The sequence below is a fragment of the Ptychodera flava genome, chromosome 22, assembly GCF_041260155.1.
Source record: "Ptychodera flava strain L36383 chromosome 22, AS_Pfla_20210202, whole genome shotgun sequence".
NCBI classification, from domain to species: domain Eukaryota; kingdom Metazoa; phylum Hemichordata; class Enteropneusta; family Ptychoderidae; genus Ptychodera; species Ptychodera flava.
The window spans coordinates 6,051,429-6,069,274 of record NC_091949.1 but is presented as its reverse complement, the minus strand read 5'-3'; the positions used below and the strand labels follow the sequence as shown (position 1 = coordinate 6,069,274).

Below are 17,846 nucleotides of genomic sequence, written 5' to 3'. Positions count from 1 at the left end.
AAGCAAGCCGTTGTTTAACACAATCCGCGGCCACGGATAGCTGTGGGCGATTGCTGATGCATTCAGAAGAAACCTTTCCTGAGAGATATTCATAAAACGCCGCATAAGTATCAAAATGATCTGAGAAATTGCCATCGACTGTACCCTTCTTAATCAACCAACCCGTCTAACTGTTTCCATTTCGACCGAACTGAGTAACTTCAACTACGTATGGCCGACATTATGTTGCGTTACTGCACATGCTCAATGACCCCTAACCTCCAACCACCCTGTGTACGTTGTACAGATGGGTTCCGTGCTGTATAGCTGTACCAGTATCGCACGATACACGAATGCGAACCAACGACCACAAACTTTTCACTGAAAACCTCGCAAAAGCGTTGAAAACAAGTAATTCAGCATGAAGGATACAGATCATTGTAAACTTTTACCGATATGCTGTATCTGTTACCAGCTATTCATTCCTGTAAGCGGCACAACAATTACATGATTTTCAGGTAATTACAGGCGGCCGTGATCGCCTTACAGCCGGCCATATGGCCGTTGGCCGGCTTTTAACGAAACCCCTGAATTTAACAACAAAAATATTTGTACCAATCTAGTCAAGTTGTTCAGAATGGAATAGTATAATAGTGGGAAATCAATATAAAGTCCGTCCCCGTTGCGTACGTTATCTGTTGTTGAGACAATGCGTCAAACATTTTACTCTACTGATGTAATTTCACATAAAGGTATCTTCTAATGTCATTAGCTCATATTCGGTATTTATATAAATACCAAAAAGAGCTTATATGGTGAGTCGGTGGCGTCTGTATGGATGTATGTGGGTATGTATGTGCAGATGTATGTCCATCACACGCAAAGGCTCCCATACCGCCAAAGCTACCATCTCAGTATTTGGTGTACAGGTAGATGCAGGGGTTGAGATGTGACGTTGTTCAAATGAACATGTCAGTGTCAAAAATATGCAAATGAGGAAAGAAAAGGGGGAAATCCTGCAAATGTGCAGGAGTGGTGGCAGTAACTGAAACAGCCCACACATCTGAGTAAGAGATTTTTGACCTTTAACCTATTTGTATGCAGGGTACCTATTATGTGTGGGAGTGGTGGCAGTAACTGAAACAGCTAATTAGTCATTTCCTGTCATTGTTTATGAACTGTGACATATTAACAGACCTGCTCAAACCATAGACATAGAGGAGGGGGGGGGGGAGAAGACTGTCTATGCTCAAACTAAGAGGGACTAGCTGTTTCTGCTATGCATGTTGCTAAAGTTGACCTCCAGTACCTAAAGTTTTAGACCTTATTTACTTTTGTCATTCTTGTTTTTCTGGTTTAAATATTTCTTGTTGTTTTTCTGGTCGTACTGTGCAGAAATCATTGTCATAACATCAACGTAGAATTTTCTGCGCTGAACAGATAGAAACAACACTTATTGTTGATCTTTGGTATGTACCAATCAGGGCTCCCGCTACCCGATCGCCAATTAGCCAAATGCGAAAGAAAGTTAAAAATGGCTACAAAAATTCCAGTTTGGCGAACATAGTGGCTAATGGATTTTTCCTGCCCAGGTGCCACCTCAACAAAAAACTACAGCTAACAATAGAAAAGTTGTAAGATGTTGAAACAGTTTACTCTCCTTCCTACAAAGTTGCAATGTACTGAAACAGTTTACTCTCCTTTCTACAAAGTTACAAATTCCCTGGTAGTGGAGCAGACATTGTTGCTGTTCCGTCTGCAGTACATATAGTGGTTTTGTTTTGCCTCCGTGAGTCCCGTTCGTCCTTCAGTCTATCTAGAAGTTTTACCTACTTTGCTAGAATCAAAATTTGGCCTGCAACTACGCAGTGTGATGGTAAAAACCATAATTTAATAGGGGAAATTTCACAAACGGAGCAATAATACAAAGGAAGAGGAGAAAAACTGAGGTTTTCTGAAAGGTCAAGTCTAGGTCATCTCATCATGTGATGTCATGCTTGAAGACCCCTTAAGTGTACAATTATGGTTCAAAAGAGCCACCTAGGGTGGTCCAATAGGTAAAAGGTAATTTTGGTGTCTTCCAATTTAAATGGCATTCAGCTTCACTGTCAGTTTTAAATTAAATTTATTAAGAGTCATTGCAAAGGGATATTGTTAACAGTAATTGCAGTAAGCATATCCATTGTCAAATCATCACATTTGTGAATTGCAATTTTGCATGTAAACATTAAAGCAACAATTCATTAAAATTGTTAATTCGGTCTATTTTAAACTGCTATAACTTATACAAGAAATTATGTGATTCTGAATTATTTTAATATTTTTGCAGATTCGACCAGAAGTAAACATCACCAGACATTTCTTTATGATATCAAAATATCAAGTGAAAATATATGTGTGTTAAAATGTTATCATAATCATTAAAACAATGTATACTCTCAAGCAGTGAGTAATTTAAATGAACATATATTATATCATTGTGTCTTGTTTTACAAGAGTTGTGTTTGGCCAAACCCTTTGTTCTCAAGAAAAATACTCATACTCTAAAATGCTATTCACCTTGCTTGATCACAACTATGACATACAAGTAACACCGCGGCCAATTGTATCTACACTGCCATTGTACTACTAAATGCTTTCTCCTGCACCATTTTTTTTATTCTTGTGGCTAAAACATTTTGGTTATGGAAGACTGCATAAATTTGCCGAATGAGAGGCTTGTAGCTTATGACAGCTATCATACTGTGAACACTAAATGAATGCCGCAGAAATGTTCTGTACCTGTTGTAATATACACTTCACTTTGCTACCAGATTTTTAGAATTCAATTGATACCTTATTTTATTTCTGGTGGTAAAAGTTTACCATCTGAAATAAAAAAGTATTTCTATCCTGGAAATGTCATAAAAACACAGATTATTCAATAAAAACTGAACAAATATTTCTTGAATGTAAAAACTATCAGGAACATCATACAAAACATCTCGATTTGTAAAATGAGGAACTCCTGAATTCGGAGAAAGCTGTAATTGCCACGCTTAATTGAAATTATAAACTGGCTAAAAGTTGCTCAAAGTGGCTACAAGATTTTTGATTTGGCTAATCAGTTGGCTAATCATTTTGGTGACTTAGGGGGAGCCCTGCCAATTCTGATCAAATTTGAGCGACACCGTATAATTGCGGTATTTTCTTTTGTATTGTAGACATACATTTCTTTTTAACCAAACTACTCTCAGTATCAAATTTGACATTTTAATTTCTAGGATCTATGTCAGACTTTTGGTGCACATTACTGTGGAATGAGTCATAGCTGAATATACTATAGGTTGACATGACCAACTCCCTGATATATCGTAATTCTGCAGATATTCAGCATCATTAATGATGTGTTTTTGGCATTGTCTTTCCCATGTGGTTTTTAATCTGTACTTCAATGTCAACCTAAGTTTCCTGGAAAACTGGAATATTTATTTACAGGAATGTTATTGTACATCAATGTTACGGCCGCAGAGACTAACTGTAGACAATTTTTGTTTCAGTGATTTTGTTATGTGTAACAATACAGCCAGTTTTTTTTGTACATATGCACTAGAGCATGTCAAAATGTCCAGTATTTGACATTTTATAGGGAGACTCTAGGATGGGTTCTAGGTATGCATGACAAGTAAAAATCTTACTGTTTGATGTTCAGGTTATGTGTAAATCACTGGTATCTGATTGAAAGTAGCAATCACCAGGTGTCACAATGCTTCTGTAAGTTAAGCAGTGCAATGATATATACAAGGAAAAAGTAAATGCACTATGATAAAAATATATTTCAACCATGGATATTATTGTCGTAATATGACATTTTTACCTTGTGAATGAACAGGAACCAAGGCACTAAGAGTAGTGAGAGTCAGACAAGTCGTGTACATGCTGTGGAAATGGCCAGACCATCCGCTGGAACTGAGACCATATCAGCGGTGAAAGGCAGCGCCCTCTCGAGTTCACAGGAAAATGAACACACCATGAAGAAAACGAGGAGAGAATGTGCGTTCTTCATAAACTGGCTTCAAACACAGTTTCGTGAATTTCGTCCCATCCAGGACATACCTCCATGTGAGCTTGACCCCATCCTTGCCATGTTTTATACCACCGTGAAGAAAAGAGACGGGAGTGAATATGAACCGGATTCCATCACCAGCTACCACAAATCAATAGCCAGATACTTGCGCACTACAAACTATGGGATAAGTGTAAATGAGGATGAGAGATTCATGAACAGCCGAAGAGCCCTCGCAGCCAAACGCAAACAGCTCAAAGAGTCAGGAAAGGGGAACGCCCTCAAGAAGGTGAAGGTGTTCTCATCCGATCATGTGGCAACTTTGGTAAGAGCTGGTCAACTCGGCATACACTCACCAACTGCCATACTGAACACTGTCTTTCTGAACAACACAAAGTTGTTTGGCCTAAGGGGATGCATGGAACACAAGAAATTGATGTGGGGAGACATAATTCTTGCATCTGATGAGAAAGGGGAATACCTCATTTATGAAGGGCAACCGACTAAAATAGGAAATTGTGTTGGAAACGTTTGCGTGAAAGCATATGCCACACCTTCAAATCTAGCGACTTGTCCTGTGCATGTATACAAAGCGTATTCTGCACGGAGACCATCGGACATGAATCACAAGGATGCCCCATTTTACCTCATGCTGGAACATGTGGCGTCTATGGTCAACAAAGGGACATGGTTCCGCAAAAAAGCAGTGGGAATAAATAAACTTTACACTGTACTGAGAACCTTGGGAACGGCAGTGGATTATTACATCTGATTATGCACATTCTGGCATGTAAAAAAGGAATATAGATGTACATGTATGTACATGTATGATATGCTCACCCATTCAATGTAGCTGTTTGTGAATTGGCGCTCAGGCAGTTTTACCATATCCCTCTGGACCCTACTAAATGTTGAACTGCTAACATAAATGGCATAACTGTTGACAACAGAGAACTGTGGTCTTGTGCAAGTCATTTCCTACATGTATGTGGACTATTCTAGGACATTGTCACAGAGGGGAAAATCTGAAAGTATGAGATCCAGGACCACGATTAGGTTTTGCTTAGCTCTGTGGAGTTTCTGTTCTACAAGTGTAGAATATCACTGAATTCACACATGCAGCCTGATAACTAGTGAAAACAATGAACCAATGAACCAAGAAACCGTTTGCAGAACCTCTCATCCAACTCGATTACCAATGACTGCCCACAGGAGTGTATAGCTTGGTCTGTCCTTGTGTACTGAGACAAAGATGTCATCTTCAGTGTTATTGTGCTTTAATTTATTTTCGAAGAACTTGTACTGACAAGAAATGCTTTATGTCACACATATTTCTTGCAAACTGTCTTTGAACATGATAATTTATTTGTAACTTCACCAGTGATGACTTAAAAAAATGTAACGTATTCTGGTACACACGATATTTATTTAGTTCTGATCTTCAACTCATCCTAAAAGCAAATTTTATGTATTCTGTTTCATGGCCATTTACAGTTTAATATTTATTGTTTAATTTAATATATGTTCTTGTATTTTCACACTTTTAGAAATTCTTGCATTTTACTTTTGGGCAGAATTCACTTCAGGGACAATAGTTTATGAAAGATAACATTTATAATTTTGCCATTCTTTCTGTACTACAACTGACATATAGGCCTAGTATTGAAGAGCAAATGAAGTTTCCATTATCTCTGTTTCAAAAATGCACAATTCACTTTTTCCGCAATATGTAAACGCCTTATGTTGAATGGTCTAAGTGTTTTTCAGTTCAAGTACCCATCACTTTTTAGCTTATTTGTTAATCTATTTAAAATAATTACAGTTACTATTTATTCTCTTGTGATTTGAAAATAGAGTGGTTTTATGTTTTCACAAGCAGAGTAGGAGCAAAATTTTAAGATTTTAATTTCAAGGTGTCTTGTCACTCTCATGAATTAAAATATACTGAAATATTAAAAGAACATATTTTTTCATGTGCTTTTGTTGGAATTTGCAGTTCCCATAGTGTCATACATAGCAAAGGGAGCTAATTTGATCAATAACTTATCATCATATATGTACATATGCATAATATACGTACATATATATGCAATCTGCATGTTTGATTGGACTCGAGAATTGCTTTTTCACAAAACCTTGACTTGTATCAAAAGAGTTGCACTGATAGAAACCTTATTGCTCTGATGAAGGCAACTCATGAGTAGCTGAAATGTTAGCTTTTCAATAAAGATTTGTGTGAAAATTTGAAACTGATTGTACTGCCTTATTATTTTCCTAAATATCTCATACAGTTTTGATGTGTTTCCATGCTTCTTGTATGAATGACATCATTTGTTAGAGTTTTACAGACTCCTTTGAAATTCTAAAAATGTTAAGTGAATAATTTGTAGCTTTCCAACCCCATATCTGATAGCAGTGGTCTAACTTTGACATGGGGAAGACAGAAGGGGGGGGTTACTAAAATATGGTGATGAAAGGAGTGAATAACATTTCTGATCTAAACATACCCTGTTCACCCCAATTTCTTATTAACAGGTCCACAGTTACTGTTGATAACTATTGGTTTGGGTCAAACCATGGTGGTGAAGGGAGTGAATGACATTTCTAATCTGGACCACTAAGCGATGACATTATTGTTTAATTAACCCTTTTCCTGCCAAGTCCATATTTCACCACCAGGTCAAGATGGTTAAAATTAGTGAAACACAACATATTCCATATGGTGTATTTTAACATAATACTGTACATTTGAAACCTGTTGAAAACATAAATACTGAAAACTTAATTTTTTTGGACTAAAGATGCTATAACAGACATAGCCAAGTGGGTGAAAATACGTCATGTTTTGTCTCAATACCGCTTTTTACTGACTTGGATGATGAGGAAGTGATACTGTCTGGCAGGAAAAGGGACATCTTGGCAATATGATAACTAGTTGAGTTTTAAAAGAGCATTGCTCTATCACTGTCAAGCCATTCCACAGTCCTATCATACACTGGTACTTAATGGTATAGCTAGATCTCTTCATATTGAACATACAGTGAAAAGAACACAGGAAACTGAGAGACCTCTCCTTGATCGGTGTGCATCAAATAAGTATTTCCTCATTTTAAGTGATGTATCCTCTCCTAGCCCATTTACAATTATACAAGAGCAACACTGAAGCAAGGTGTCAGCACACTTGCAGAACTACATATCGACTGTAAGAATGGTAGCAACCCTACACAAGCCCATATAGTCTCCTAGACCTTGTCGCAGCCCCTCTGTGTATCTTCTGTGCGTAAACTTAATTTCAAACTACAAGCCCAAGGTCTCATTTGTCTTTGCTTTGCGCACATTACCTGCTTGCTACATTTGTGCGTTTTTACAATCACTTTACAACCATACATCAATTTTCACACTTTTAGCAACTGATAGCATATCCATTTTGCCATACACAGTAGTGCTCATGCAATAATAATACAACAGATTATTCTGACATTCTGTGATGTAATGAAATAAGACATTCAAAGGCCATAAGCTGTAACTTTCGATGTTGTTTTTTACTATAATTTTTGTTCTTGTTCTATTCACCCATGTGTGTTTTGAACACCTTCTATTTAGCTTGTCAAAACAATGTCAATTATCAATACATGTGAAATTCACTGTTGTTGTTTACATTTGCATTTTAGTCAAGACAAGAATTGACTTGTCTATAATAACAGTCCAATATACATGTGTGCAGGCTTTGATGACAAGCCGAATACTGTGCATCAGAATGTACTTTGGGAGAAGAACAAGAAATTATAGATGAAATTAAAAATAATAGTTGAGAAAGGCAAGTTAAAGCTACTGGCCTTTACTAGTGGCAAGTTGTCAACAGCAATAGATGTGTACTTTTATCAGTTGAAAAACAACTTCTAGGTCCATATAGTCCATATATATCTAACAAATTATATGATTTCCATTGTCTTTTTGTGCATTTTCTGTTTTCAGTATGCAGTGGAGAATTATTGAATCTGTGGTGAACAGGCAGCAGGACAACTGTGTGATAATGGCAACTGGCTATGGTAAAAGTCTATGTTATCAGTTTCCATCTGTGTTCACAGGGGGAACCACACTGGTGATTTCACCACTGATATCCTTGATGGAGGATCAGGTGCTGGCATTGGAGTAAGTACTTAATAACCATAACGGATATTCATATAGAGAACTATTTCTATAGACAAACAGTTAAATATACACTCAGCTAGTGTTGCATTTTCTTGTTGCGGCATTTTACCCAAACCGCTGAGGTTGCATATACTTGTGAAAAGTCAAAACACTCACTTCATTAGTGAGTACGGCTGAAACAATCGTACAGGGTGGTAAATTTAAAATTGTTTCAGATATATACACTTCAGTTTATTGGACTCACAAAGAACACCGCCCTAAATTTGGATCAACACTCCTTGAATTTAGTAATCAATGGCAACAAATGATACTGAGTATGAATTGGAATGGCTGTTTTGTGAATTTACTCCCTTTATGCTGTGAACAATAGCATCTCATGATGTTGAAAACATCAAGCAGAGATTACTTTATTCGTTTATGCAGTACTGGTAATTCCACTTTAAGTTTGTAAACCATTCTGATCACGGAACACTTAACAGTCTGAATAAAGACTATATACATTTTACTTGATGACTTTCCCTCTTTTGACAGGTTGTCCAATATCAGTGCTTGTTATCTCGGCTCGGCACAATCAGAAATGGTGAAAGTTAAACAAGGGATCATGAAGTGAGTATATACATTACATTTCACAAAAAAGTTCCAGTACTGTATATATATATATATATATATACACACACTCCCTGTACACTCATGAACAAAAAATCATGTACACACACACTTTCCCTATACACCTACACAAACACAAGGTCACTGGCATCTTTTGGAGATACTGTAGATCATTTACCATGATTATCAAAAGATGTATCTTGTTTTATTATCTGTCAACAGTGGGCATTACAGGGTGGTGTATCTGACTCCAGAGTTTGCCTCTGTGGCTACAGACTTACTGCGAGATTTACAACAGAGAGTGGGTAAGTGTCATATGAATTGATACATGACAATATCAAATGGTCCTTTTTAGCTCCCATATAATATGCATATGTATATATGCAAATGGGAGGTATTCGTATAAGGTGGAAAAATGTCGTCTGTATGTATGTATGTATGTATGTATGTATGTATGTATGTATGTATGTCCGTCCACATCAAAAACTCCTAAACCGTAGCACCTACTGTCTTAGTATTTGGTGTACAGGTGCACCTAGGGGTGGAGATGTGAATTTGTTCAAATGAACATGTCAGTGCCAAAAATATGCAAATGAGGGGAAAAAAAGGAAAAATCCTGCAAATGGCTAAAAGTCAGTAAGCATTGGTCAGATTTGGTTGAAACTTGGTATGCAGATTTTTTTAGGTATTCTAAATTATGTGTGCAAAAATTGGGATGAAATTTGCATGTTTGTATTTTTAAGTTATTTTTTTCCGTTTTTAGTCAAAAAATCTTGTTCTCTGAAATCGCTCATCTGATTGCTATGAAACTTCATATTCATGTTCCTCAGAATGACCTCAGTCATGCCTGTGCAAATTGTATTGATATTGTCATATTTGTAAAATTTGGGGCAATTTTCATAATTTTTGATAAAAAAATTTTTTATCCAAAAACTACTGATTTGATAGCTTTGATATTTGGTATACAGGTATCTAAGGTTAATCCCAATATAATGTATTGAAGGTATGTTGAAAAAACTGGCAATTTTTTTATTTTGGGGCAATTTTTGTCTTTTATGGTCAAAAAATTTTTCTCCTAAAACTTGTGATCTGGTAGCTTTGATATCTAGTGTACAGGTTCCTAGGGTTTATGTTAATTTGATATATTTAAAATTAGGATGAAATCTGCAATTTTGTATTTTGGGGGCAATTTTTCTCATTTTTGGTCAAAAAATTTGTTTCTCAAAATTTACCAGTCTGATTGCTTTGATATTTAGTAAACAGGTTCTTAGGGTTTTTGTTAACAAGATATATTGAAATTAAGTTGAAATCCGGAATTTTGAATTTTTGGGGCAACTTTGCAAAACTTTCAGTTTTACTGGGATATCTTTCATTTTGTATTTTTAAGATTTTTTGGGGTAATTTTATACCTACTGGAACTAAGAGAATATAATGTGGTGATTTAGTAAGCATCAGGTTCTTAGGGTTTTTGTTAATAAGATATATTGAAATTAAGTTGAAATCCGGAATTTTGAATTTTTGGGGCAACTTATACCTACTGGAACTAAGAGTATATAATGTGGTGATTTAGTAAGCATTTGATATGGTAAAGTGTATTTGGTGTTGAAATGCAGTAAAAAAATCCTGGCAGATTTTGAAAAAATTCCAAACAAATAAATAAAAAATTCAGCTAGAGAAGGTTTGACAAAACGAAAAAAGATGGGAGAGTGGGGAAAAAAGAATGTTCAATGGATCGGCTAAAAAAGATACTGTAATGTACCTCATCGATCTTCCAGACACCGTCCCTTATCAAATAGTCCACCCCGATGTATTTTTGTGCGCAATTAACCATGCAGTGTATTTTAGTTTAAGACGTCAAGTTAGGTAAGGATTTGAAAGGGATGGTCAAGTTCACCACAGTTTAATTTTATCTCTTGTTTCATCATCCTTGTGTAATTGGTTAAGTTCGTAAGTTGTTCCAGATGTTGATGCACCAGCTGTTCTGGAAGAAAACAATGTTTACATTTCCGTGTAGGGTTTCTGAGTTGATGATTGTATGTTGAAATTTCTCCATGTATCTGGTGTATAGGCAAAGTGTAAACATTGGTTGCATGTTATGTATTTCAGTCTTTGTCAAATATTGTAAATGAAAAATCAAGAACAGTTTACTGTTTACTTGTAAAAGATAACATATTTGTCAATACATAAACTGCCTTGCAGATTGATTGTCGTAAAGATTATCACAGGAGTAGAAAAGGAAAAGAAACTAATCAACTAATCAAATTGCTGTTTCATATTCACTCTCAGTGCCTGTATAGGTCTATACTTAACTATTTTATCATAACATTCAGCTGTTCTTTATCTCCATGAGCCAAGGCACACTTGGGGTCAATGTCATCACTCTGATAACTATATGGGAGCGAACAGTGATGTTGTCACTATTTTTTTAATGTAGTCAGAGTCTCAGGTAACATACAAAGTTTGTGTACACTCTTTGAAACAAGGAATTATAAATCAAAAGAATATGAGCCATTCTTATTGTTATCACATTCAAATATTAATGAGCAAAAATCAATATTTATCCAAAAACATCTTTACAAGATTTGTAGAATTGAAGCCGCAATGTTGTCCAAAATTGCCTATTTTACAAGTGTCAATGTGAAAGTTTGAAACTTTTTTGCAGCCGATGTAGAAATTTCTTTAAGTTTCTCAATTAAGCCCTATACCACTAGGGATGCAGCGATGGGGTCTGTATTGTACATGTGATATATTACATTTTCTTGAATCAAAGAAATGCACTTCTGAGTCAGTAGCATATCCAAGCAGCTTAGAGGGCACACAGGCCATGTCTGAAGGAGACCAACCTCATTCCAGATTTCAATCCTGTTTGTTATGGTTACATTACAGGGATCACACTTGTTGCCATAGATGAAGCTCATTGTGTGTCACAGTGGGGCCATGATTTCAGAGCAGACTACAGAACACTTGGCAGACTTAGGGGTATACTCCCAGGGGTAAGCAAGCACATGTACCATATCTTACCTCCAAGAATTTAGTCCCTATTATTTTGTTCTGATTTAGAGCAAAGATTGCAGTACTCAGATAAGTACTGGTATTGCAACATGTTCCAAACTTATGTATGTATCATTTATACTTCAAATACATGTACCACTTTGGTTAGTACCAGGTTTACTAATTCAATAGTTACAACTCCAGATAGTACTAACATTTGTGCTGAGTCTCTAAATGTACTGTTTAGTACTCTTGGTAGTACCAAAATTAGTACAGGGTCCATATGCTCTTGGAAAGTTCAAATTTTAAAGACACCTGGAAAACCCTAGAGAATTGATGATCTACCCACAATTTCAAAAATGACAAGATTATCAGTTGTAATATTGTGAAAATGATACGTAAAATGATGTATAAAAGTAATAAAATGTAAAATTAATGTCCTGAAAATTGTAGTTTGGACTGTAAAAGTCAAACCGTCCTTGATAATTGCTGAAAAAGTCCTTGAAAGTCCTTGAAATTCATGTGACTTTGAGTGTATGGACCCTGAAAGTATTATGCAGTGTACAGGAAGAGATCTGTGAGTGCATGCAACACTTGAACAGAAGATGCAATTCAGCAGACTCTTCCAACTTTGTCAGATGTCTTATAAGATGACTTGATATCATGATATCTATTCCAGGTACCCTTTATGGCATTAACAGCTACAGCAACACCTGAAGTGAGAGAGGACATCATACGATCTCTGAAACTTAAAAATCCATTAGTTACATGTACTAGCTTTGACAGGTAATGGAAAATTAGCTTTACTACCCAACATGAAAATGTCAACAAACCGCTCATAGAACTCCACTTACTGTTTTTAGATACAAACACATGGTATTAGTGTCTTAATCTCAAATTATTAACTGACAAGTTTTGCAAATTTTGAAATATGTTCATGGATATCGGTGATTTTTTGCACCATAGTTGATATTAAACACAAAAATAGTGAAAAAATCAAAAGTTTAATACTGCTACTCACCCTGCTTTACAGCACAGTTGATCTGAACTTTGGTAGTATCATAGAGAGTATGTTTGTGTGCCCTCTAACTTATGTTTTCTGAACTCTGCTTGTCATATAGGAATTTCTTCAAATTTATGTGAGTCAGGCCTATACACATATATGAAAAGTGTTAAAATTTTCTCGCATCAAAGAAAACGCCCTATATTTGTGTGGACAAGTTGTTCTGTCACATTCAGTTTGAGACTTTTTCTTCGAAAATTCAAAACAGAATGACATAATATTGTGATACATTGGGCTGAAACTTGTAACACACCAAATTCTTTCTGGATATTAGCAAAGTTGGAAGATAAATAATTGCTGCAAAATTCTTTTTGAAGCCCATTTTAAAGTTCGTGAACATAGGTTTGATTACAGTATCAACGTTTCTGATTCCTCAAGTGTAAGAAATCTGATCAACAATAACACATTTGTTCAATACTTATTTTCAGACCAAATTTATACCTAGAAGTTCGAATGAAGACCAATATACGTGATGACCTCATGCCCTTTCTCTTTGAAGATAAACGGTAAGTTGTTTTGTTCCTATGTCCTTATAGTTCAATAATGACATAAAAGCCTAACTCTCTTTTATAATGTATATTCTCAGTTAAAAGACTATCTGATCAAGAATCTGATCCCTTGTCACACAAAATATGAACAACATAACAGTTTAGGTATGATTAAATTCTGTTCTTTATGTTTTAAGGTAGAATGTGCCTCAGGGACAGATATTCGGACTCTCAAACTTTTACAATTCTTTTCTTGTCTATGACATGTGGAACTCATTTTGAAGATCTTTGATTTGGTAAAGTTTTCACCATCTGTTAAAGTTTCAAGAAAATCAAATATTGAATTTCTTCCCATAGGCACCTATTTGTTCCACTCAATATAAACTCAATATCCAAGGGGCATACTTCCTAGACTATTTGTTAATGCTGAGAGACATTTTGAGATAACCAATGAGTACGAGAAGGAGAGTTGATCTTCCTAGGTACCTTTTCCTCAGTTATGAAATCTGGTACTCGTCCAACTGTGTTTTTCTTGACTTTCCAGGTTTCATTATGCATTCGATGGACCCACCATCATCTACTGTCCAACCAAGAAAGTGACTGAAAATGTTGGTGAAATCATCAAAAGTGAGTATTAAACCAGAAGCAACTCCTAATATGCAGTTTGATTCAAGCTTTATGTGAAGTTTATGCCGCCCTTTTACTCTAGCATTGCTAGTGTTGTTCACTTCAGTGTCAGTGTTGCCCGTTTCATTCAAATTCCTACACATCATCCAATGAGTTTTACCCACAATTCTAATTGACCAGGGTACAAACAAAACCACATGCATAAATGCACATAGAAGTATGTGTATTTTCAAATGCATTGTCGGTTTGTTTGTACTGGCATCACATGATCTCTAAGCTGTACTGAGTCTTTAGAACACAGAGATATTCCAGAGCAGAACCATCAGATGCTACCATTCTCATATTATAAATGTTTCCTCACCAGGCCTAGGGGTGAAGGCAGAAATATACCATGCTGGCATGAGTATCCACCACAGGAAGACTACCCATCATAGGTTTGTACGTGATGAGTTACAGGTGAGAACATTGACCACTGATATTCTGTTGAAACTTTACTTGACCCAGGCAATAATGAATTCTATAAATGTGTGTGTTTTCAGGAGTGGCTTCAGGTGCTTTGGAAAGTATGATCTTTAGATTGTTAAAAAAGTTCTTATTCATGTATTGACCCAATATATTATGAAATGTCCCATAAAAATCTTGGTATAGTATGTTAAATGTGGTTTGCAAAAAAGAATCTACATGTGCACTAATTTTCATTCTTATGTAATGACAATTTCAATAAAAAGTATGCATATCCCTGTTTGAGTGGAACCCAAGGTACATGAAATTGTCAGAACACTGAAGTTTGAAATTGTATATGTCAGTTCCTGAGCTCAATTTTTTAAGGTGTGACTTTCAACTGATACAAATGTACAGATACCTAGATCTAGTAATAGGGTGTAATGATATGCAAGGTACATGCGACAAAGAATCCCTTGAGAATGAAAATATCTAGACATGAATCGTTGCTTGTACATGGTTGTAACATACCTGTAAATGTGGAATTCACATATAATTATATTATTTGTTCTGTTGTCAGTGTATTGTAGCTACTGTAGCCTTTGGTATGGGAATTGACAAACCAGACATCAGGACAATAATCCACTATGGAGGTGAGTTTTCACTGAAACATACGGTATCTACTGCATTTTATGTCATTCCTAAATGGTGGTAGTGCTGTACTCCAAGGTTAGTATATACTCACAGTATCCCCCCGCCCTCCCCCAGCATGTTGTGCAGTAGTCACTTCTGTCAAGCATGTATATGTGCATCTATCTATGAGTATTAGTAGATTCATGACTTGGGAAATTCACCGCTCTTAGCCCTGCATATGATAGGTATGACAAAGGCTTAAATTTAAGTCCATGTTCTCAAGAATGATAAATACTACATTACATTTAGTATTACGATATACTAAAGCTTTCATCAAGAAAATGCTGCAGAGTTGTATTAATATTTAGATTAATTATCTGAAGTGAATAAACATACAGTATATGGTATCTTTTTCAACCTAACATAGTAATATGAAGTACATGCTGGAGTTTTATGAAATACAGCCAACATATATAATCTAGACATTTATTATAAAATGAATTTGTCATTAAAAAATCCATATTTCATTTTGCTAGCACCGAAGGATATAGAGTCGTACTATCAAGAGATAGGACGTGCAGGCAGAGATGGCTTACCGAGTAGTTGCTATGTATTCTATGCAACTGCTGACTTTACATTGAACAAGTAAGTTGTTGCATATTTTTGGTAATATTTTCATCGTTGATGTTCAATACAGTGAAGACATTTTGTTATTCTTTTCCTTGATGTCCAGATACAAAGAATTAACTTTGCCAGCACGATGCATTACATGTATGTACAGTTTAGAGCAATGTTGTTGTTGACAAATAAATTCTAATATTGACCAAAATTCAGTTTTCAACAATAGTTGTGCTGGCTCTATTAAACTGATATTGCACACATATATGTTGAATCTATATACTGAAAACAGCTGGCATTTTGACATGATTATTCAAGTAAAACAAGAAACTATTTCATCAAACAGAACAAAAATTCCCAAATCAATCAAACACGACAGCTTATGGAGATGTAATAAGCTGGCATTAGTCTATACTTTGTTTGGTTTCCTACACTTATATTGATTGAGCAATGGAGTGAAAGCCTGTTAAAATTTAACAATATACAAACCTCTCCTAATTTACATCCTAAAAAAGGTGAAATCATCACAGATTAGGAAATTTCTGGTTTGTTTGTAATCTGCATAGAAGTTTACAACATCTCTTTTCTATAAAATCTGCAGAATCTTTTTGACCGATAGTACAAACGATCACAAAAGGGAAATGCAGGCAAAACTGGAACAATACTTGACAACAAACAAGTGCAGAAGAAGGTAAGATTTTTTTATCTTTTTGTTTGTCTTTAGTAAAGTGTTCTGATCATTTCTTGTTCGTTAAAACAAGTTTATGGTTTTATTGTGAAGGTTTAATCCAGGTGCCAAAGTACATTCATCCTGGGTATCAGCATTCACTTTGCAACCAGAGTTCAAAGGTCACCAGACTTGTGGGAAATGATGTGTCTGCAGGGCTCGAAATTAACTTTTTTCGCTGGTAGTCCCATTGGGCTACCATTTTCGGAAGTTGGTAGCCCAGTGACAAGGTCTGGTAGCCTAAGCATGAATGAAGATTTTTTTTGTTAAGGATCCTTTCATTTATATCTAGACAATAAAAAGATTTATGTTGCATGATTCTATCCAGGAAGTGAATTTCCACCGAAAATGTGAGCGACCCGGATTTTTAGCTGACTTGTGTGCATAGATGTAAAAAATAGATCTATTTTTTACATCCATACTTTGTGCGACTCCAAAGGCCCGGTCTCATACACATTTCTGCGATTTACTCCGTTACGTTTTTGGTAATGTATCGCAACTTCTGGAGAGTGTAACTTGGTGCCACGTTGACGGATTAGCCTTATCTTTACACAGGTGGTAGTCAGTGACTGTTACTACAAAACCTTGTCCCAGAATACCGGTAATGTTAAAAAAAAATATCGTGACACACGTGGACAAAAGTCGTTAATTTATTCAGAATCCACCACTTCTCACTTTCTTTCATGGCTAATTGTGCAAAAACAAAGCGGAGTATCAAAAATCCAAGCCACGGTTTTTTAAACACCTTACCCTGCTATCGATTGCAGTAAACGGCTCACCATTGGCCATCACCCCCTCGTACTTACACTTTTTAAGTAAAAAACTCAAACACACGCACACAGATTTTGAAATTTTCTTACAATTTTCGTAATCTTCTATTGTCGAGCTACCCAAATATATATTACATGTTGGGTTAAAGATTCATTGTAATGGTGAAAAATCAAGTTAAAGATAAATGTCTGCGAAGGTGGGGCTCCCCTTACAGGGAAAGACACTAAGGGTTGCCCGATTGCCCGGGGCAAGTGAAAGTCGCGTTCGGGCAAGTGAACCTCCGATGCCACTTGCCCGACGGGACAAGTGAAAAAAATAATACCTAGAAATCGAATTCACGAGAGCGATTTTCTGGTGACGGAACACGGACTATAAACAACAAAAAATAATCATATTATGTCATTGTGAACATTTCCATAATATTTTTCATAAAATTGCATGAAGAGTTGATGAAAAGAATCATGTAATCGCTTTCAATAAAATGCAGTTCAAACAATACCACCAGTTACCGTACGCTGATTTTGCATATGAGAAAGCTGTTCAGCTGGTGGAGCGTACATTCACCAAAGTTCATTGCATTGACTGTGAGGTTACGGTGTCTCACAATATATCGATACGGTAAAAAAAGAAACACACAACGGGTTTTGTGCTTTGTATGAACGTTTATAATGATGTAAAAATAAAGTCCAGTGGTGAAAAATCACC

General features: G+C 35.9%; 1 protein-coding gene across 2 annotated transcripts in view; it reads left to right on the top strand.

Annotated features, from left to right (window-relative positions):
* The window catches only part of LOC139122535 (bifunctional 3'-5' exonuclease/ATP-dependent helicase WRN-like), a 52,017-nt gene that overhangs the window by 14,623 nt on the left and 19,548 nt on the right, over positions 1-17,846 (top strand). For both annotated transcript variants that reach the window (XM_070688011.1, XM_070688012.1), the window contains exons 6-16: positions 8,000-8,176; positions 8,708-8,782; positions 9,005-9,087; positions 11,669-11,775; positions 12,453-12,559; positions 13,265-13,342; positions 13,869-13,951; positions 14,316-14,407; positions 14,973-15,045; positions 15,562-15,670; positions 16,245-16,334. In XM_070688011.1, the coding sequence (XP_070544112.1) occupies positions 8,000-8,176; positions 8,708-8,782; positions 9,005-9,087; positions 11,669-11,775; positions 12,453-12,559; positions 13,265-13,342; positions 13,869-13,951; positions 14,316-14,407; positions 14,973-15,045; positions 15,562-15,670; positions 16,245-16,334 (1,074 nt within the window). The remainder of the gene's footprint in view (positions 1-7,999; positions 8,177-8,707; positions 8,783-9,004; positions 9,088-11,668; positions 11,776-12,452; positions 12,560-13,264; positions 13,343-13,868; positions 13,952-14,315; positions 14,408-14,972; positions 15,046-15,561; positions 15,671-16,244; positions 16,335-17,846) is intronic.